The sequence below is a fragment of the Panthera pardus genome, unplaced genomic scaffold, assembly GCF_024362965.1.
Source record: "Panthera pardus isolate Hobbes unplaced genomic scaffold, ASM2436296v1 HiC_scaffold_19, whole genome shotgun sequence".
NCBI classification, from domain to species: Eukaryota; Metazoa; Chordata; class Mammalia; order Carnivora; family Felidae; genus Panthera; species Panthera pardus.
In genome coordinates, this window is record NW_026526754.1 from 15,071,728 (window position 1) to 15,093,378 (window position 21,651).

Below are 21,651 nucleotides of genomic sequence, written 5' to 3' on the forward strand. Positions count from 1 at the left end.
TAGGATTCCTTTCAGTTTCCCCTTCATGGTATTTCATTATCCAAAAATATAGAATTAATGTATTCAGAAATATTCCTTGGGTTTTATCCTCATTCTCAGTTTCAGGGACTCAAGCCACCTCTTGGGGCCAGTGATGTTCCTCTCTCCAGCCTTTGAAGCACCCAGCCCCCACTCCTATGGCCTAATCCAGTTTAACGAGCCATTGCATTAACTGATTATTAATATCTAATTATTAAGAATCAGTTATTATTATTTTCAATTGCTGATCAATTAGGTATGATTATAAATAATTATTGCACAGCTATTTTGCTTCAGGCACCGTCCTGTGTGCTGGGGTGCAGTGTGATTGAAGCAGCCTTCCCCAAAGTGTATCCAATGGTGGGACTCTGATAATATACAAAAGTAAAGTGGTGAAATGTAACACCTGGTACACGGTGACAAAAGGCCGATTCATTTAGGGTCTTTCCAACTTTTGGTTCTGAAAGTTAAAACAGCAACAACAACTTTAATTTCTGAAGATAAGGAGATGTTAAGTAATGAAGGCTAGATCAGGAGCTAGCTACGTGTGGTGGTAGAGGAGGGAGGAAACATGTTCTAGAAAGAGACAGTGTGTACGGAGTGGGTCTAATATTCTGGTGGTGAGACAGCCTCCTCCATTCACTGACAAAGCTCCTTTGTAGAGGACCCGTGACCATCTAATAATGCCTCTGGGTAGAATCATCCAGACTATTTAGATTAGAGTACTGTTTTCCCACTTCGAGTTCGGAGCATTAATTTTGGGGGTTCCTGGGCACACAGGTGGGTGAAGATCCTCCTAGAGCTTGCATTCTTACTAGGATAGTGCCCAGAAAATGTGGTGGTCAGGTGACCACCGGAATATGATGCACCTGGGAGGCTTGTTGATTGTTTCGATTCACAGCCCTATTTCCAGCCCACAGAATCAGCATTTCTTAGAGCGAGCCTGTATTTTTAAGAAGACTTCCATGTGACATTTACATTCCTTAAAGTTGGAGAGCCTCTGGCATAGAATGTCAGGGTCTGATTCCACTCAGACGTCGTAAACCTCTTCAGGGTGACTTGATAAGTGCATATATGGTCATGTATTATCCAATAAATGCTACACCACCGTCTCTCCAATGACCCCTTTCCCCAGTTTGTTGAGAGTCTTTCCAAGCTTAAAATGACCCACCCTGGACCAGTATTTAGAAAAAAATTCACTGGGACATATGCCAGACAGAAGCAGATAATCTCAGTTACCATGTTTTTGATGGAAGAATAACCAAAAGACCCCATCGGTCCACAGTCAAGTTGGAAGAACTCAAGGTGTCTTTCATAATTCTCAGTAAATTAAAACCAGACCAGCATCAGGATCAAGTTTCAATATGAAGAACGAGCCGCACTCACCCACAAATATATGCTGATTTAAAATTGCCAAAAACAAAGTTAGCTTCCACATACGAGTATCAATCCATCTCATTGTTACTTTGCATGAAAGATATAGCCTCATTTTGTTCTCTGAAAGAGAGCAACTAAAAAAGAGAACCTCTCCGACTTATAGTTTAATAAATCATTTTTAGAAAACCAATGTGTAACAAATTCAACCTTGGGAAAAAATGGAATTAATGTTTTATCTTCTTAAATCCTTTCGATATCCTGTCACAAATTTGCTTCCCAAATTATATTGTCTCATCCAACGCTTGCCCTTCCCTGTAAGGCCACAGCTTTTGCCCTTCCCTGCGAAGCCTCAGTTTTGCTGGGTCTTTCAATCCTGAAGCAAACGCCTAGGAACATGTTTCCATTTGCAGTATTTCCCTTCTAGGTGGAACAGCCACCAGACAGAGGGGCTTTCTGGGCTGCATTCGGTCTCTGCAGTTGAACGGGATGTCCCTGGACCTGGAAGAGAGGGCTAAGGTGACCCCTGGCGTGGAGCCGGGCTGTAGAGGCCACTGCAGCAGCTACGGGAAGTTGTGTCTCAATGGAGGGAAATGCAGAGAAAAGCTCAGCGGGTTCTCTTGTGACTGCACCTTCTCTGCATATACGGGGCCTTTCTGCTCCAAGGGTAAGCATGGCGTGGGGCGTCTTCGCAGGAAAACTCATCCGATATGAAGAAAACATCCTGTAGTCATTTTCTGGGTAGCTATTTGAAACCCAAATATTTCCATTTCTGATTTTTTTTTTTTTTTTGCCAGTTAACTGTTTCATGCTAATCCTATTTCATTTCTTAGATATTGGCCTCAATTCTTAAAAAAAGAAAAACCATGATAAATCCTCTAAAGTTGCCTCTTGATGTCTTTTAAAAATTTTTTTTTAATGTTTATTTATTTTTGAGAGAGAGAGAGAGAGAGAGAGAGAGAGAGCGCGCGCACAGGGGATGGTCCGAGAGAGAGGGAGACACACAATCCAAAGCAGGCTCCAGGCTGAGCTGTCAGCACAGAGCTGGACGCAGGGCTCGAACTCACAGACTGTGAGATCATGACCTGAGCCGAAGTCGGGCGCTTAACCAACCGCCTGAGCACCCAGGCGCCCCTCCTCTCATTGTCTTTAAGTGTTAGCTGCTCAATCTGCTTTTATTTATCCCATGTTGATGTGCTTAAGTAAATATGCTAACAACCTGTTCCACCGGGCAGTTCTCTATTTTAAAATCTTTAAAGGCATTATTGTTATTTTTGATGAAGATAGTCAATAATGCAAGGAAATTTAGGAAGTATTGTTTTTCGGTTTTTTGCTAAACATATTTTTTTCCAAGAATAAAAATAACTTTGGGGTGCCTAGGTGGCTTAGTCGGTTAAATGACCGATTCTTGATTTCCACCCAGGTCACGATCTCATGGTTTGTGAGTTCGAGCCCCACATTGGGCTCTGTGCTGGCACGGAGACTGGTTGGGATCCTCTCTCTCCCTCTCTCTCCCCCACTCCTCTCTCTCTCTGTATCTCAAAGATAAATAAACAAACATTGAAAAAGAATAAAAATTACTTTTCCATTAAATATGGATGTGTAACAAAATAAAGATTACTCTGGCATTTTGCTCTATGATGTGGCCAATGTCTGTGAAGTGGAATATTTTTCAGTCTGGTTCACAGACCTATGTCATGGAAGAAAGAAAGGACTGAGTATAGTATTAAGTGTTGTAGATGGACTTCTCTGAATACACAAACATTTGTTATGCTTTCATAGTTGCTCACAGAAAACTGCCATCCAGCTTAATTCAGTTGCTTTATTTGCGTGTGTCTGGGCTACTTGAAGGCTAACAAAAATCGCCTCCAAATTGAAGCAGCCCCTGCTTTGCACAGAAAGCATTTGGGATTATTTCATGAAAAGTGGGTTAAAATTCCTCCACTTTTGACCAGAACTAAGTTACTATTTAAAATGCGCCTGTGATAAACAACTCACACCCTGCTGCTATCATTCTAGAAGGTTTTTCACATTTAGAGGTAGAGTGGAGACCACTTCTTCCCAAGAACTTGTCTTCCTTTTCTGAATCAAAATGATTTCTAGTTAAGCTCGCTAAGTGCAGTCAGGAATCCTACTCTGCATATCATATTGACTATAAAAAGGTTCATTATAATAACATAATAAAACAAGCAAACAAAATAGTCCTCCAGTGCCAAGGAACGGAGACGTTGCTATGTTACCCCGTAAGCATCATCTGCTACTCACATCCCACAACTGGTCTTTTATAGTAATGGAGAGAAGCAGGATTCAAGGATCCAGTGCTGGTTATTCCTCCAGATCCTCATTTTCATGCAAACATATATACATATGTACATAAATGTGTGTGTATATAAGTGTGTATATAGACATGTATATGTGTGTGTGTGTGTATGTGCACGTGCATGTGTGTGTGAATTTGGGATATTAATCTCATATAAGTAAAGTACTATGATTTTGTAAAACTGAAAGAGGCTGGAGAGTTCCTTATGTTGATCACTGCTACAAAGATGCCCACTGCCCTCTCCTATTAACGCAGGACTTGGCTTCTTCTCGTAGGGCACAATAAATAGGGGAAAGTGTTTAGGCAAAAAGGAACATTTCTGCCTGTTGATCCTGGAAGGTAAGAGGACCCCTCAAACTTCCTTCCTTCCTATTATAGGAAGACTAGTGTATTCTAGTTACAAAATAATAGATGGGACCAAAAATTTAAATAAGAAAATGGACGGTAAGGGAGACGAAAGTCAAGAAGCCTGGTTTATGTCTGATGTCAGAGAGGAGAACGCTATGCTTGTAATTAGAAGGTTAACTAGTAAATTAATTACATATAATTCTAGCATAAAGCCATTTCAAGGACCATCATAAGAGCTCTGTTAATTTTCTGTGTTATTTAATTCTGGTTTGGGGCGATTTGTTATGTCTATATAACTTGATATTTTTAATTAAAAATATATCAATATAGCTGAAATAAGATCCTTGTATTTAATTTTTTTAACATAAAATGTGTGTGTCATTTCAGAGATCTCTGCATATTTTGGATCTGGCTCATCTGTGATTTACAATTTTCAAGAAAATTATTCCTTAAGTAAAAATTCCAGCTCCCACGCTGCTTCGTTTCATGGCGACATGAAGCTGAGCAGAGAAATGATCAAATTTAGCTTCCGAACAGCGCGAGCACCAAGCTTACTGCTTTATGTGAGCTCCTTTTATAAAGAATACCTTTCAGTTATCATTGCCAAAAATGGTGAGTGCTTTTTAGAGGAGAGAGAGAGAGAGAGGGAGAAAATTAAATTAGAACATTAGATTAGTAATAATATGGATCGTTCTGATGTTCTTGCCTCTCAAACTGCAAACAGGAAGAAAAGCGTGCCTATACTGTCCTATAAATTTAATCTAAAAGGATTATTTATAAAATTATTAAAATAGTTTTGTTACAATTTTGATAATTTCGCATTTTCAATGTTAACTTGTTATTTATATAAAATACTTCCTGTATTTTATTATTGTTGGAAACTCTTTACTATCCCATATAATATCAGCATCAATTTTGTGGTTCATTTTGAAATGAGATGCCTATTTGCATATAATAAATATTTCCATCAATTAAAAGTAGAGACATTTGGGGGGAATGTTAACAACCTAGCATTATGTATAAGAAAATGTCCACAAAGTAATCTGTCGGTTCTAATCATCAGCAACAAAATTGTCATGGGAAATGCTGGTACATTACTGCAGGGCAGTGGCTTCTGGGTTAGGATGTGTGTATGCTACAGAAACTTTGTCGCAGAAAACCACTTACGGATATTTTCCTCCTCCCTGTATCCAGATTAAAGATAGGAATCCTGTAGATAAATTGTCTGAGTGAGGAAAATAAATTTATAAACCTGAATATATCATTGCAACTAAAATAAATATGGCCCAAGGGCACTGAACACTAAATATACTTTAATGAGTATATTTACCACCACTGTGTACCTTTTGAACTTGAAGCATATCTCTACATTAAGATATTTTCTTTGTTAAATTGGAGATACCCTGTGAAATAAAGTAATTGGCATCTTTGCAGGCAGCTAAGTGAGTAGCATTAAGTCTCACGGTAAGTTTGGCTCAAAACTGTTCATTTCATCCTAATTTCATTCCAAAATCCATGGCTGTGACCACTTGGAAATATTTCTCATCTTTAGTAAAACTCCATTTGCTTATAAAAATTCCATTAACCAATTGCGTCATTGGAGTGGTAGATATATTTTTAAAAAGATTATAGAAACAACATTATTGTAATATTCCACAGTAGTTTTGCATTTCATAATATAATAAGGTGTATTTTTTTTTTTAAGGTAGAAGCTAGTTCAGAGATTTGCTTATGTTTAACTGCATATTTGACTTCTAGGGGAAAAATTCAAGATTTGCAGGAAAGGCTGCCTATTAGTCACATGCATGGTCCTGATCTCAAAAATAGTGCAGTTTGACATAGGAGCTGACTTCTGGGAATTATGAGGACAGGAGGCATCCAAATAAGCCGTGAATTTTCCACCAGAAATTACTAACTAAAAAGAGTACTCCTGAGTTTTTATAAGTAGCTCTTTAACTACAATTTTAACTGAAACTGTAACTTCTCTCCCCTACTTTAGGAAGTTTGCAGATCAGGTACAAGCTAAACAGATATCAAGAACCTGATGTCGTTAACTTTGATTTCAAAAACATGGCGGATGGACAGCTTCACCACGTAGAGATCAACAGAGAAGAAGGAGTGCTCTTTGTAGAGGTAATGCAGGAAATTCAACAGAAGCAGTGGTTATAGTTAGGATTCCCCAGCATGAAGGACCGCCGGCAGAATCGTGATCATGAATAGACTGAAGGCATTCTTTCAGTGCTGCTCTCACACAGACCATGGACAGACCCTCAAATGTGGTCTCGTTTTTGAAAGGATCAAGGTTCTGTCCAAGATATTATTGCTTTGGATACTGAAAAATGCTACACTTTCCTCATTTGTTTTACATTGCTCAGGAGGGAAAGCCGACTAGCTTATCATATGTACCACTAGTGGGGCCATCGCAGCTCTAATGAAACCAGTGGAATTACTCACTGTACCAGCTGTGGAAGCAAAGCACGAACGTTTTGGCCCTCTACACAGAGGAAGACTTCTTAGCTGAATGACTCAGGTTAAAGGGCCAAGCTAAGTAAAAGTATTAAGGTGAAAATTCGTCTATATATTTTTTAGCTTTACCAATTTTGGATTTCTCATACAATGGAGAAAATTAAAGGGATATAAGGGGCCAGAAGGTGGGGTGCACTGTTAGGATAGAAAGGAAAATTTAGAAAATATCATTCACCTTTGTGAATGGCTCTTTAAAATTTGTTGTTCTCAGTCTTTGGGGCCACACTAAACTGCCTATTTTTTATCTTTTTTTTTTTTTTTTTTTGTCTTCCTTTGCCCTCTGTCCTCTCCTCAACAAAATGGCGTCCATGCGGATGCTTGCATTCTCACGTAACAATTCTGTAGATTGATGACAACGCAAGGAGACAAGTCCATCTGTCATCGGGTACAGAACTCAGCGCCATCAAGTCTCTTGTACTGGGCCGGATTTCAGGTAAGGAAAGGAACAGCCTTTCCCTAATTGCGACGCATAAAGATCAGAAGAGTCATACTGGAAACACGCGTGCACACACATAGGCCACACACCAATTTATCATCCCGAAAGAAATCTTGTTTCGTTTTAATTATAAAGTCGGTGATAACGGAGGCGGAAACTCTGCCTTCTCAGGTCTACTTTGTGTGACCCTGTGCAGGGACGTCTTGCTGAGCAAGCCCTGCCCTCTGATAGTAATGCCACTGTGCTCTCACGTAATGAAACGTGATACAGTTCTCACACTTCAAAAATAGAAGGAAAGGTAGAAATAACAGCCTTTGTATCAATCAGCTGCCATATATACAAGCTGTCTTCCAATGATCAAACCAGGACTAGGCCTAAAAGAGAAGGTAGGGGAGAGCAATGGCTTTTGTTCTAATTAGTAAATGTGCTTTAGGTTCTGGCTTGGGGCCTGTTTGCCTTGTTGAGATGTGGTGGTGGCCAGCCGCTCTTGCCGAAACCCAGTGTCTGTGCCTTGTGATTATTAGTTATATCCAACAGTTACTTCTGACTCTTCGCACTGAAGTAGAAACGTACTCTTGCCATTTTAACGTCAAAATATATATACATTTTCTTAAACTTGCCCACGGGGACTACGCAGAAAGAGGGGCGGTAAATTTTGAAAGGGTTTTCTTTCTAGTTGCAAGTAAATTATAAAGAGGAGTGGTATTTCATCTTATTTGGGAGGGTGAGGGGACTTCTTGTAGCTTGGTTTTTATTTCTTGTTGGATATTTGACAGTAACCTGCAATATTTTGTCCCTTGAGAATGTTTGATTAAACCCATGGGTGAATGATCAAAATATTGGCCCTTGAGCGGGTTAAGAGTTAAATTTATAAATATTTATAGGCCCTCTAGGACCGTGATTAGCCCCCAAAATCGTGTGCTCTCATCCTCCAAACAGGGGAAATGTGAATTGCATTGTTCTCCCTCAGTATGCTAGAGTGGACGTAAAAAATACGTGCAAAGTGCTACTTAGATATTTGGAAGCTTAACTGAAAAATTCCAAGTGAGTTTCATCATGTAAATTATGTAAATTCAACTGTAGTAATAAAAAGAATCAAAGATATATAACAAATCTTGATCTCAGGAGTTCCTCATCTAGCAGGGTCTGAGACGAGGCATTACATAAAAATGTAAAACACAAGATAGAAAATTGTAATAGTTATGCCTAATGTTAATACAATCATAGTTTTAAGGAAATAAAATCTTCAAATTTAATGCCAGCATTGCTGATGAAAATACTTTTTGTGAGTAGAAATATGTTAAATATATTATAAAACAATTGGGAAACTTATCTGCATTCTATTAGGAGGATTGTATTAATGACACAGTAGAATAATAACATTCGTTATATAAATATTTGTTTCCCTTTTTGTAAATGAGTAGGGAGATTAGTAGGGAATTAAAGATGTTAATGTTTTTACTCCAGAATAGCATATCATTAAAACGCATCTCACTCATACTGAAAAATAAGATTAAAGTCCAAATTGAGCAGTGAACTTTATAGTCTGAATCAACTCATTCTCCTAAAAGTATAGGTAAGAATTTATTTGCCATGTGCCTAAGGTGTGGATCTTGACCAAGGACTAATGGTCTGTTTGATCATTAATTCAAAGGAATTAATGTAATTCAAAGGAAAGTAATAATTTGTGGTCAAATTTGGTGTGGTGTATGAATTTACAATAAAATATATGTAGTATATTATTATATTTTAATGTAGTATATTAATTTATAGTAAAATAGACACTAAAATGGAACTATTAATTTTCCAGAGAGTTGCTCAATCTTGAAATTCCTTATTATGTTAGTCCGGGTCCTCCAACAAGCAGTTGCCAAGACAAAATTAACCATGTGACGATTTTATTCAGGGGACACTTGTAAAGTAGGAGGTGGGGAGGGAGCTGGCCAAGAGCGGCAGAGCCATCAGATGGCCACGCACGCACCTCTGCCTCCGATGGAGGAGAGAGGGAAGGAAACTCGGAAGTATCCTGGAAGTCTGTGCAATCTAAGAAGGGTTGAGCAGTCTTTGGGGAGCCCTTGGGTCAGCCAGCTATCAGAGGAGTCTCCTGTTTCCCAAGAATGAGCCTGCCTTAGGAATCCCTGCTCTGATCAGCCACCGCTGGGAGCCAGCCACAGGAAGCATGGCCTTGGCCCAAGTATAAAGATGGGTTTCAGAGCCCAGCAGCAGGGGCCTTGGTCAGTTACCCTCCTCTAATTAGAGGTCTGCAAGACACATTCTCAAGGCCCCACGCTTATCAGATATATTTTTCCTTTTTGGAAGCCCCTTTGGCTCACTGATTCGTTTAGCACATGCTCTGTGATCACGTGTTATATTCACGAAGAGTGCCATTCGGCAAGGTGGACATTACACCTGTCCTCACAGAGCTTATGGTTAGCGGACATACACGTAACCGTCACACAAAAGGTTCCTGTGTATCTGATTGAGTATAATGTATCCTATGTTGCCTTAGATAAAATAGTTCCAAATTACCCTCCAAATTAAAATGAGTTAAAATATTTCTATCACCTTATGATTTCTGAATATTTCTTCTAAGGGGGCAGAATATACACATTGATCAATTATATGTATTTTTTGGAGTTGTGATTTGTCTACCTTTTCAAGCCAAGAGTTAAGGAGATGACCATTCACTGCCATATTAGATGGAAACCCAGAAAGAAGGACATCTCTTCCCTCTTTCAACTTTCTCCGTTATGCATTTCTTAAATTTTGGAAGAACTATGGAGATAATTTTGGGTTGTCCTGTGAACCAAGGTTACCAGTAGATACTCAAAAAGAAGGTAAATTTTAGAAACAGTACCAAACTGTAGGATGACAGCACAGAAACCATCTCCAACTCCCTGTTACACTTAAAAGACTAAGGACTCAATAACTTTGACAATAATGCTCAGTAATAGTTGGGGGCTGTGGTGGGGAAGTCAGGGCTTTAGCCAAGCAGTTTAGTTCAGATCCTCCTACTATCAACAGAGTACATTAAATCTGCTTTTCATGTTCATAATTCACTATAAAATTAAGCTCTGAATTCTGTATCTCAGTACTTTTATATGCTATAATAGTTTTATGATTTATTTTAGTAAAAGCTGGATGATCATTTTCACTTACTCTGAGTAGTAGCTTTTGCATATTAGAGGTCTAGATCAGTAGTGATTGTTCCTGTCTTCTGAGGATACAGAGCCAGGAGGTACCTCAGATTACTGCAGTGGAGATGGGGCCAGATGTAAATAATGTCTGTCATCACCAAGGAAAGGACAGCCACTCAGTCTCTACCGAAGAGCTGTAACAACAATTTCCTGTGTGTCAGGAATCCTTTATGTAAAACGTGCTTCGGGGCCAAGAGGTGAGGAAAAATCAGATGACCTGAGTCCTGTTTGTGTAACTATATTGTGAGATGACACTTGAGATAGTCGTTATTTCACAAGCAAGTTTTAAAAGAGAAGTACAGCTTAGAACAGGAGAAATCTTGTTCTAAGTAAGTAAGTAAGAAATCTTAACATTTTTTTTCTTCATCAGGTTGATTTTTGAGTATTTTAACAGTTGGAATGTCATAGACTATCTTCAGTGCATACCGTGGCTTTAACCTTCTGGAGGCTTTGTTTCCAGAGAGTTAGCAGTACCATTTTGAATTGGCCATACCTAGAAACTGGAAAACACCTTTCTCCTCGTCATAGTACGTGAGCATTGATCAAAGTGTCATGTCCCAAACCCAGAGAACACTCCTGTTGCTGAAACGTGTTCTCTGATTTTAATTATGGAGCAAATGGAATGGTAGACATTGGGATTTTGTCAGAGGCTCATGTAGTCACGAGGATGTCCTCCAGGTGGGAAGGATGAATGTGATCCTTTGACAACAAGATCACCCTCGTTGCTCTCATCTGGTAGTCAAACATAATGAAGCAGAGCTCTGCTTACACTTCAAAAAAAAACAAAACAAAACCAAATGATAAAAGCAAAAGCCACAAATCCCAAATTATATATTTATCAGCTGCCAGATCTAGAAACCTTTGTACAGAGACAAAACCAGAATAATTTCTAAAATAAAAAAGAGAAGGCAGTTGTTTATTCCTTTCATTACTAGCCTGCTTTAAAATGTGACTGCACCAGGAATAAGTAAACAATAAAGCCATTATCAGGGACTTCCACTATAGTCTGAGTGACCTTATTAAAGAACAAGAATTGAAGGAAGAGAAAGGAGGAGGTTGGCAGGAGAGTGGCTACACGAGTTTGGGGCACAAAGCAAACAGAGCAAACAGTTTCTGGCCCAGTGATGAGCTGTGGGAGTGCTCAGAGTAAGAGCAGTGAGATGTGAATTCCGTTAGTGTCGTCTGTTAAGTATAATAGAGGGTTCGAGATGGTTTCCATGTCATCATAGTACAATTTAATGTCATTACCTAAAAAATTACACTCCTTGCTTGATATCTGCTAGTGATGCTTGTTAATGATGATTGGAGTTAAAAATTCGTTCCTGCGGTCCATTTCCTTTGTAAAAATGAGGGCTGGAGGACAGAGAGGAAGCCATTTTCTTTCTTTCTGGTCTTCCTTCTAAAAAGGCAGACAGTCTGATGTCATCTCTCTGTCAAGTATGTTGTTCACAGGTTGTAAGTACGGACGCCGAAGTGAATGATTCCTCAATCAGCTCCTTTAAGAGAACTATTAACTTGAACATTATCCAAAAAGAGATCTCTCCAAGATGTCATTAATCAAAGGAGATATGCAGGTGTAAAGTTGTTTTGCTAACTCATTGAGATTTTGTTGGGTCACGATTCCACACATGAAAAAAAAAATCCCAATTAAGACCATTACATGATCGTGAAATCGCATAAAACCTCTCACGGAAAAATGTGCTCACATCTTGAATGATATAATTTAACCTAGTGTAAAATGACTGCAGAGTCACTGTTCAAAGGCTGAGTGAAGTTTACAGCTACTATCCATTACTTTGTTATGTCAGACATGTTATGGCGAGGGAACCGTGACAGCAGAAATTCGTCATCCATCGTGGTATGGGAAGAACCAGTCTGCCTCGAGACAGACTTGGTCCACAGCCCTCCGTAATTAATAGGCTGCGTTACCTTTGTTTTTATATCCAAAGCTCATTGCCAAATCAAGTTCTGAGTTCTGTTTATGGATTGTTTTTATGTTAGAAGAGTTTTCTAAAAGCCCGAAGATGTTTTTCACTCATTCTGTGCTGAGCGGTGGCTTCGGTATATTTAGAGGCAATGACCCATCGGGATCATTGATCTCTTCTGACGCTGCAGAGCCAGGAAGTGGCTCAGATTTCTGCAGTGGAGATTTAGGCCAGATGTAAATAAAGTGTGTGGTCAGAGGGAAGAGGGTGTCTAGTCCAGCTCTTAGAAGAGCTAGAGGAACACACGTCAGTCTCGATGCTATTCTACGGAAAACCTGCTTCAAAGCCAAAGGGGTATGTAAGATAGTTTAATCAGATTATTTAAGGACCCTGTGATTTTGTAAATGTCTTATGGCACTTAAGACAAGTTATGTCGAAAGCAAAAGAGAAGTACAGTCACCCAGAGATCTCTAACTATAAATAGCTTCTGTATTAATCAGATTTTCAAGGTGATATCTCAGTGCGGTAGGTTTGGTTGGCAAATAAATACCTTTTATGAAAAACTGCTTCCGCATCCATGTGGTATATTTGCCGTCTGCTCCGCCATTTTGCTTTCCCATGAACTCTTGTCTAGGATCCTGGCCATAATGGTATATAACGGTAAAAATGCCAGGCTCCTCCTCTGATTTATTGCACCATGTTCCGGCAAGGCTTTTAATCTGATCGTCATAGATTAAAGATACTGAGATCCTTTTTAAATAAGGCCCCTCTTCATAGGTATGGCCAAACCACTTGGTTTTGTTTTCTGAGGTTTTCTGTTTGTTTGTTAAGGAGAGCCACAAGAAATTCCATGAAGCACTCTTTGCAATTATTCTTCCATTTACATCACACCTTTTCCAGAAACAGTCCTCTTACTACGTATGGAAAGGCACTTCGTACACATTTTAATTCCTCGGTACCCTCTTTTTCTTGCAGACCTTTTGTTAAAAGGTTTCTTCTCTAACAAAGCAGGAGTCATTCCGTTTGTTGGAAAGTACAATTGAGGCTGATTTTTTAATAGGCAAGGTCACCCAAACATCTGAGTCAGTAAGGATGTTTACGACCAGAAACATCCAAAACATGATTGTCTTCTCAGGGTTTGTGTAAAGCAGGAGACAGTGGTGTCGGCATCTCAGGAGTCAGGTAACAGGAAAGATAGAGATTTTTGCGCGTTGGCTTTTTTAGTGCAGTTGTCGATGTCTAGCAAAGGTATCTAATGCTATGTATTTCTAAGGTCAGCTTTGCTTATGAACAACATATTATAACTGTTAATTTTGCCTGGTCTCAGTTCTGGGGGGTAGGGGGTGGCTGCAAAGCCCCTGTGCTCTGCCTTCACTCCTAATTCCCACCCATTGACTCTCCTGCAAATAGGAGTTGCTGGTCCAGCCCAGCAGGCAGGGGGGAGCATTAGAGGTTGTCAGTGAAGAGAGCCTTGGGTGACCCCGTGCGCCCTGGTTGGAAGAGTCTGGACCAGCCTGCGAGAGTCTCTGGGGAACACCCTGAATTGTGTAGATCCCTCCTCTCCACTTGGAAATGCTTGGCTTACAGAGATCTCTGGGACCCGCGTGGGGAAAGGTCAGCATTGAAAACGTCACTGTGCCCAATCCCCCCCTTTGCCAAAGAGGGAGTGACCTCAAACTGGAGGAGTTCCTGAGTCCTGCTGACGATGACCTGAGGTTTGAGTGCTCTCTGGCTGGAGGTTAGGGGTGCCTGGCCCGTACCCTCCCTGACGTGGGGCAGCTACATTGTCTACCTTCTCTAGATGTCAGCCGCCTAAGGAAACCAGTAACTGACAATCACCTGGCGGAGGAGAAAAACAGCTCTATTCTTAAGACTCACAACAATGAAACGGGAGAAGAAACAAAGCCACCGAATCACTCCCTATCACAATGGGCATATTCGGGGAGACGGACACCATCTGATGAGACTTAGTAAGAGCCCTTGCTTCCAACAAAGCAAAAAAAGACCTTGAGGAACTAAAAAGTGTGACTGTTCCAGACTCAAAGTCCGTAGGAAAGAGTGATGTTTGTTGAAACGTGAACTCATCACCTAGAAGATCAAGTGATGAAGGCTTCGACTCACACAATATTAGGTCCCAAAGGATAGAAATCAGGCTGGAAAAGTAAAACAGCTTAGAGAAAATGCAGAGAAGATGTGGTGTGAATAATCAGCAGACCAATAGGATAAAGAAGAGGAAGGAGAAGCAGGTTACGACACTTGGCAGGCTAACGAAAAACCTTGTGTCTCCAGATGAGAAGGGCCCACCATATTCTAGGCAAAATTCCTAACACACAGGGAATCTTGCAAAATTTAAGAAAGAAGTGATGGAGCCAGAAGATGCTGGAATAATATCTCCAGACCACTAAGGGAACAGGGCTCTGAAGAATCAACCTTAAAATAGACGCGCAAAAATCACCTAATCCATCAAGATAAATTTCTGTTCAGACGCACTCCATCACATTTGCTAATTGATTTATTCAGAGCATTACCACTCTTCAAAATTTTCATTAGTTCCTGTTTCTATGTTTATTTTCTCTCTCTGCTGCTAGAATGTAACATGCTTGATATGCGCGGAATTTATTTCCTGTATCTGTAGCTCTTAAAACAAAAATTAATTGATTAACTGCCCACTTTATGTTTTAAGAGTTTAAAGTCTTTTATACCGTAACTTGTAATTTGAAAAATGTTTTTACTTAAAGGTGTAGTTTTTAAGATTCATCTCAGATCAGATTTGTACCAGAGAAGTGAATCTCATCTATTTACATTTTTCGGGGAGGGGGGAGTGTTCAAAAGATAAGATTTTTCAAAAGCCTATCGGAATTGTAATCAAGATTTTAACACTGTAGAATAAATGTGAAAAGCACTGTCCTGATTATGTTGTTTTTAATGTATATTTCCTGTTCCTTTCTTATTAAAGTAAAAAACCTCCAAAGCAAGAATGCTGCCTTTCTAAACATAAATATGCTTGAATGTATATCCATTCAAATGAGTGAATGCTGTGTGTTGGAACTAAGTTAGTTCTTGGTTTCCACACATGCACGACACGGCTTCTGTGGAACAACATAATGCCGGGGAGTTGAGGGTCTCCCGTGGGTTCAAGGAGCCAGTCTGGGTGCAGTGAGGCAGGATGGCCTGGTAGTAAGAACATGACTTTCGGAGGTAGAGCCCCTGAGCCTGATTGCCATACATCCAGTGTAATCAGGTCAGGCTCTTTCAGAGCTGACGCGCCAAGAGTCACTTCAAGAATAGTTGCTCTCCAGCCAAACAAACTAATAACAAAATAAATCAGCAGCCCTGCAGAAGATATGAACAGAGTGAAGAAAACAATGTGCCAATCAGAAAGTGGTTCATAAATAGAAGAGTCTTGTGATTTGGAGCCCAACAGGCCTGACTCCCGAGCAGAATGCCGATGGCTGTGTGGCCTCAGGCCATCACTGCGGTTCTGAACCCACGTGTCTCGCCTGTGTGACTGACTGGGATAAGATACTGGCGACTACTGGAAGCTGTCAACACAGACGTGCAAATCCCTTAGAATGGTGCCATTGTAAGCACCCAATAAATACTAAATATCTTTTTTTTTTTGAGAGAAGAGTGTCAAATTGTGTCTGTGTCCTTGTATATGCAGTGCAGGAGACATTAGTCCTCCTTTTTTATGGTCATATTGGGTGGGGAGGTGCTATATGGTCTGGTCACATTTGAACTTTAAAACTATAGTTACTTCCCCTGGTTTAGATTTCAGGCTCGCCACACACAAAATGTAAATATATTCTTCACTCTAAAATCGTAAATTAGTATTCCGCCATTCAAGCCAATCTCTGTTCCATAATAGTCCCAGAGAAACTCAACTCTGGTTAATGTCGGGGAGGGGTTTTCTGTCTAGAGGGGCCACACATGTTTCTGCCCAAGTGACAGCAGCCCTGAAACAGGGAGTGAGGTGTGGACGCTTTCACTGCTGTGCATGAGGAATTAGGGCGACTCTAGACACTTTGGGGTGTAGCCTTCCCACCTGATAACGTCTTCCCCCTGCGTGTTTGGATGGGGCCAGAGAATACCAGACGGCTTTCAGCCAGACCGAGCTGTCTGCTTGGGCAGTTAACAGGAGAACTCTAGAAGCTCCATTTTCCCTCTAGCTCCTGTGATGGTCGTGACTTACGTCTCAAAGGCTGAGCTGAATTCATTTCCAAATCGGGAAGCACTTTAATCTCTTGAACATTGACTGCAAGCCCTATCACAAATCACGTTAATCATCTATTTTTAAATGTAACATCTCATGAACCCTCATCAGTTCAAAACCTGGCTCATCCGTCCGGAGGCTTCAATCATTTCCAGATCACCATATCATATTAAATTAGCCATACTTAAAAACTTGCTTTCGTTAACCTCAGGAGGCTCACTGGTAGTCACGGAGAGACTTAACGGACCTGACTCTTTTAATAAAGACCCAAGAAAGGGGAGTTTAGTCCACTGCATGTCTATTGTTACTGTATTATCAGACTCAGAACATTCCATCTCTAGCCTTGCCTGTTTGCTCTTGCACGATTATTAATATTTTGGTGTTTCTTTGGATTTCCAGAGTACAGTGACGTAGACCAGGAGACAGCCCTGGCCGGTGCACAGGGCTTCCTGGGCTGTCTGTCCGCGGTGCAGCTCAGCCACGTGGCCCCTCTGAAGGCCGCACTGCAGCCTAGCCACCCGGCCCCTGTCACCGTCTCAGGACATGTGACAGAGTCCAGCTGTGTGTCCCAGGCTGGCACTGATGCCACATCAAGGGAGAGGACACACTCGTTTGCAGGTAGGGGAATGGCTCCTCCTTTGCAGTAACAAACGCACTTGTCCCCTGGGTGTTGAATCTTCTGATGCCGCTGTTGCAATGTGTTCTCAAGGTGGCCTCCCCAGATTGGTTTTGTTTAACTTCCAACCCATTTCTCTTCTAGATCCTCAGTGCCTTATCCATGTGAGCCACTGCAGTTGATGCTGCTGAGGTTAAAAAAAAAAAAAAAATCACAGAGATCCCACACTGATTAAATGTTTTAAGATTTTTTTCCCCCAAAATTTCTTCTTTTTACTTGGCTCTATCCCTCCCTCCCACTTTTTTTTTTTTTTTATCCTTTTACTGCAGATCATTCTGGAACAAGAGATGACAGAGAACCCCTAGCTAATGCAATCAGAAGTGACTCTGCAGTAATTGGAGGTAACAGAAGGCGTGAATGAACTCTTCTTTGGTACTTCTCATCTCTAGGAGTGGGGAATAGTTAGCACTAGAGAAACGGTGGGGAATCCACACATATCCCCACTGCGGGACACTGGATCCTGAGGTCAATGGCGGGGGTGGTTTATTATTTATACTGGGTTGTCTTTTAGAGTCTTCTTGAATTCATGAATTCCTTGAAGATTTTCAGTATACATAATTGATCATTTCCCTGAAGTGCCACACTCATACAGTTGCTACTCTGTGTAAAACTGAGCATCATTTAACTTGAAAATGGCCTTCTACAATCCCTAAGGAATTCTGAATATATCTGGGGAGGTACTATTTCTGTTGGCTTCGTGGATTTTGCCGTATTGTTTCCACAAGAGTTTATGTAAAAAGTAGGAAAAACCTGAGATTAACACTGGGAACATACATTTTATGTTGTGTTAATACTCAATGAAATGGGTATTTCCGTGGTTTAGATGCTCACATCAGTGAATATAACACTTTTAGTTGCATTTTTTTAATCAAATATTAGGCCAATGGAAGGAAAGTGGTTTGTAGTTATTTTAAATTGCAGAATTAACACAAAAAATTTTAAAGTATACCTTCCTGGCAATGAAACAGCATGTTCTCTGAGGCACAATTTATTCAGAGCCAACCCCCAAAATATACCTTTTTCTTCCTGATGAATGATCTTCAGAAAGTAATTAATCAGATAATGGAAATGCTAAGCGACTCACCTTTTCTTCACACTTTGCATATGAGATGAACATAAAAAATAAACAGTTATTACATTGCCAGATAATGTGATTTCACTTTAACTTGGGCAGTTTATGTGGGCTTTATGTCTGGTCCGTTTTTGTTCTATTTTTTTACATCTTTATTCATTCAGACATCAACTTCCTTGAAGTCGTTAGGATTTTACTTAAACAGAGAATAGTACTAGTCATATCTTTGTGAGGATGTTAACATCCTCATTGCCATTTCAGTTGCTTTTCTTTTTATCAGATTAATGATGTATAAATTAAAGATACATAAGATAGAATTCCCATTTAGTCATATGATAAGCAAAAAACAAACAACAGTAAATCCCTCCGAAAGGAGTAGTTAATAACTGAGTGTCTAAAAGAAAATACATTAATATATTATTAAAAATACATTATGTGGTAAAAACTCATTTGAAGCTATAGCAATTAACGTGCTTAACATTTTCACATTTTTATTTTTTTAATGTTTTTATTTATTTTTGAGAGAGAGACAGAATACTAGTGAGGGAGGGGCAGAGAGAGAGGGAGACACAGAATCCAAAGCAGGCTCCAGGCTCCGAGCTGTCAGCACAGAGCCTGACGTGGGGCTCAAACTCACAAACCGCGAGATCATGCCTTGAGCCGAAGTCGGACGCTCAACCGAGTGAGCCGCCCAGGCTCCCCAATGTGCTTAACATTTTAAATGACGATTCCTTGTCAAAGAAATTGTCTCAGTCTCCCAATGGTGCTTTTTCCATACATTTAACTGGTATAGATATAGGGAGACACAGATTCACAGATATACATAGAGAATGACTGGACAGTCAAGCCAGTATTAGAGCACAATATTGAATCTTTAGAATATTGTTGCTTTGGGCAAAGATCATTGGTAATATTTACAGAATATAGGAGGGGTATATTGATAAGTCATTCTCTGTTCCTGTGGAATGGAAACATGTTATAGGTCATCTCTGAAATCTGTCTTGGCTCAAATACGTACAGCAGAGAAAGACAGTGTGGAAGGTGTGTGCAGCTTGGGAACTGAGGGCCTGGGAACACGTGGTGTCTGCTTCTGCTCATTGCTCAGACAAAGCTTCAGAAGCAGAGCAGTTGATCATGGCCGTTGAAGCTCAGAAGGCCTTGTCTTGGGACCACATGCAATTTATCTGCTAAATCACAGAATATCATCCTCCAGGGTGTTTCTCCATCTGGTAGCATCGCGGTATAATTCTTGGCCCGTTGTCTCGTTACTCGTAAATTGCGCCCACTGTGTAACAATAATTAATCCATTTAAAATTTCTCCAAATTGGCTAATCGCCCTATGTTCTACATTTTAGATCATCTTTTTCTTCACTTACAAACACTGAATAATGTAAGATGGGAAAATTGTTCAGTAAGACTTTTTTAACCGTGACCCAGATATTACAGAGGGTTTCTGGCCAGGCTACACAGATATGGATGGTGAGAATTAGACAAAGAGAAAGCTACCTAATTTCCTCATAAAAACATTCACACAGAGCTTCAGATGGCAATGTCACAGAGCACAGTGGTTTGCCGTATTTTATTTAGTGTATCTTTTTTTTTTTTTTTTTTTTTTTGGTATAGCAGGTTAAATCAAGGTTTTTGTTGGATGTGACAAATCCTGACATGACACCTTCCCCAAATTAAAGGAGATAAATCACATATATGAAACAAACTAGTTCCAGAGTCCCCCCATGATTATGACCATCTGGATGTCCTGTCTGGGCCACTGTAATGTTGATATTTATTTTATAATTGCTGTAGCCTGGTCTCTACTATACCTCATCAGTTTTTCATATTGAAATAATTCAGAATATCTCTCTTGAAACAAGAGGCCTAAATTAAGAGGCCAGACAATAGAAATATTTATAGCGACTCAACTGATGAGAGGCAAAATATATAACAACAAATGATATTCTGATTAAAATTATTATTTATTAATATGACTAATAATAATAAAAATAACTGTATCCTTTAGTAAATTCTTCAGATTTCAAGTGCAGAATTTGGTTGCCACATTTATGTTAGACTTACATGAGCAAGGAATTACTGTCCTTCTCAGGTAAGCCCGACCCAACCTAACATTGGCTTAGCCATTGGCAATATTATATAATTTGCTGTAGTGAATTTAATTGCCCATTAAATCATGTGCTCAGGAGTCCACTGTGATTGGTGAGAACCTTCAATGTGTTGGCTTGGTCGGTTTCCATTAGAGTTCTATGCCCCCGACTTAAACTGGAATGAAGAATTCCTAGCTTTACAATATGACACTTGATCCACATTGCTGTTTTCATTGTGCCTATTTTTGTCTGAAAACAACTTCATCGGTTAATACCTCCACCGTTTTCATCAGAAAAGTCGAAATGTTAGGAAACTCTCAAACTCATGGTGACAGGCAATAGTTTTCCACATTCTCTTTCTCATCTGAAAGCTTGACTTTTATCACTGGCGACATGTATTGTCAGTTGTTTTTCTTCAAGTGACAGACTCACTTCACACGTTTTAGAGAAAATATCTGCCAAATATCCAAGTCAAAACAACCATAGTTTGTCAGTCATTCTTTCAAATAAAAATGGTGTTCCATGAAGCGAAAAGTAAGTAGTTGAGCTCACAAGTCAGCTGTTCACACAGGCGCTCTTCCTGGAGACAGCCGTCATACTTGGAGATCCATCCAAAGTACTTTCTACCTCATTGCCCAAAATGTTAAAAAGGCTTATAGCCAAAAGGTCAGTATTTCATAAAATAAGTAATTTTTAGGGCTTCATTAAGGACACTCTTAAAATGAATCTGGCTTGCTTTTTTTTTTCTTTTTTGTGGGATTGCCTGGCAATCTAACGCCTTCTGCCTTATGAATTCCACGACCGCTTTTACGGTTCGGTAGCCTTGCCTTAATTCATGCGAAGGTACCAGGAATTTTACCTAACCCTGTTTTACATTAATAGTGGATATGTCAACACAATGAGAGAGGCATCTTGGAATTATTATGAAAATAGCTTTGACCCTGTGGATCTCCTCAAAGTGTCCTGAGGACCAACAGGGATTCACAGAACACGCTTTGAAGAACTACTAGCCCGATGTAACGCCAAGGTCGATAACCATATGTTGGCATAGCTAAGAATTGTGGTATTTAAATATTTTATTAACAACCAGATGTTTCAAAATATCAATATTTCTCCTACAGAAATAATCGAAATAATCTATGTTATCTGTGTCAATATATTTCACTAGTCAGGATTATTCATATACATATATCCTGTTCCTCCTATTCAGCAGTATGACAGACTATTGAGAATCAACTGAATTACAGTGTTTAAATATTGAAGTACAAAAACACATTTAATTATTTTATAACATTACTACTATCTGTAAATTTAAAATAATAACAATTTGTGTATTAATATGCAGTGACCAACCACATGGTCTTAGAGACATGTCAGTAACATCTTGCGTTATATGTAAATGCACTAAAAATTTGAAAAATAAGTGGAAATGCACTAAATAAATCCA

The 21,651-nt window shown here is 39.7% G+C and overlaps 1 protein-coding gene across 5 annotated transcripts in view; it reads left to right on the forward strand.

Annotated features, from left to right (window-relative positions):
- The window catches only part of CNTNAP4 (contactin associated protein family member 4), a 251,582-nt gene that overhangs the window by 228,929 nt on the left and 1,002 nt on the right, over positions 1-21,651 (forward strand). For 3 of the 5 annotated variants that reach the window (XM_019413122.2, XM_019413124.2, XM_019413126.2), the window contains 6 exons: positions 1,820-2,059; positions 4,448-4,672; positions 6,060-6,193; positions 6,932-7,019; positions 16,757-16,975; positions 17,303-17,374. In XM_019413122.2, the coding sequence (XP_019268667.2) occupies positions 1,820-2,059; positions 4,448-4,672; positions 6,060-6,193; positions 6,932-7,019; positions 16,757-16,975; positions 17,303-17,374 (978 nt within the window). Of the gene's footprint in view, positions 1-1,819; positions 2,060-4,447; positions 4,673-6,059; positions 6,194-6,931; positions 7,020-16,756; positions 16,976-17,302; positions 17,375-21,651 lie in introns of those variants that run through there. The other 2 variants (XM_019413123.2, XM_019413125.2) reach the window with 2 other exon arrangements.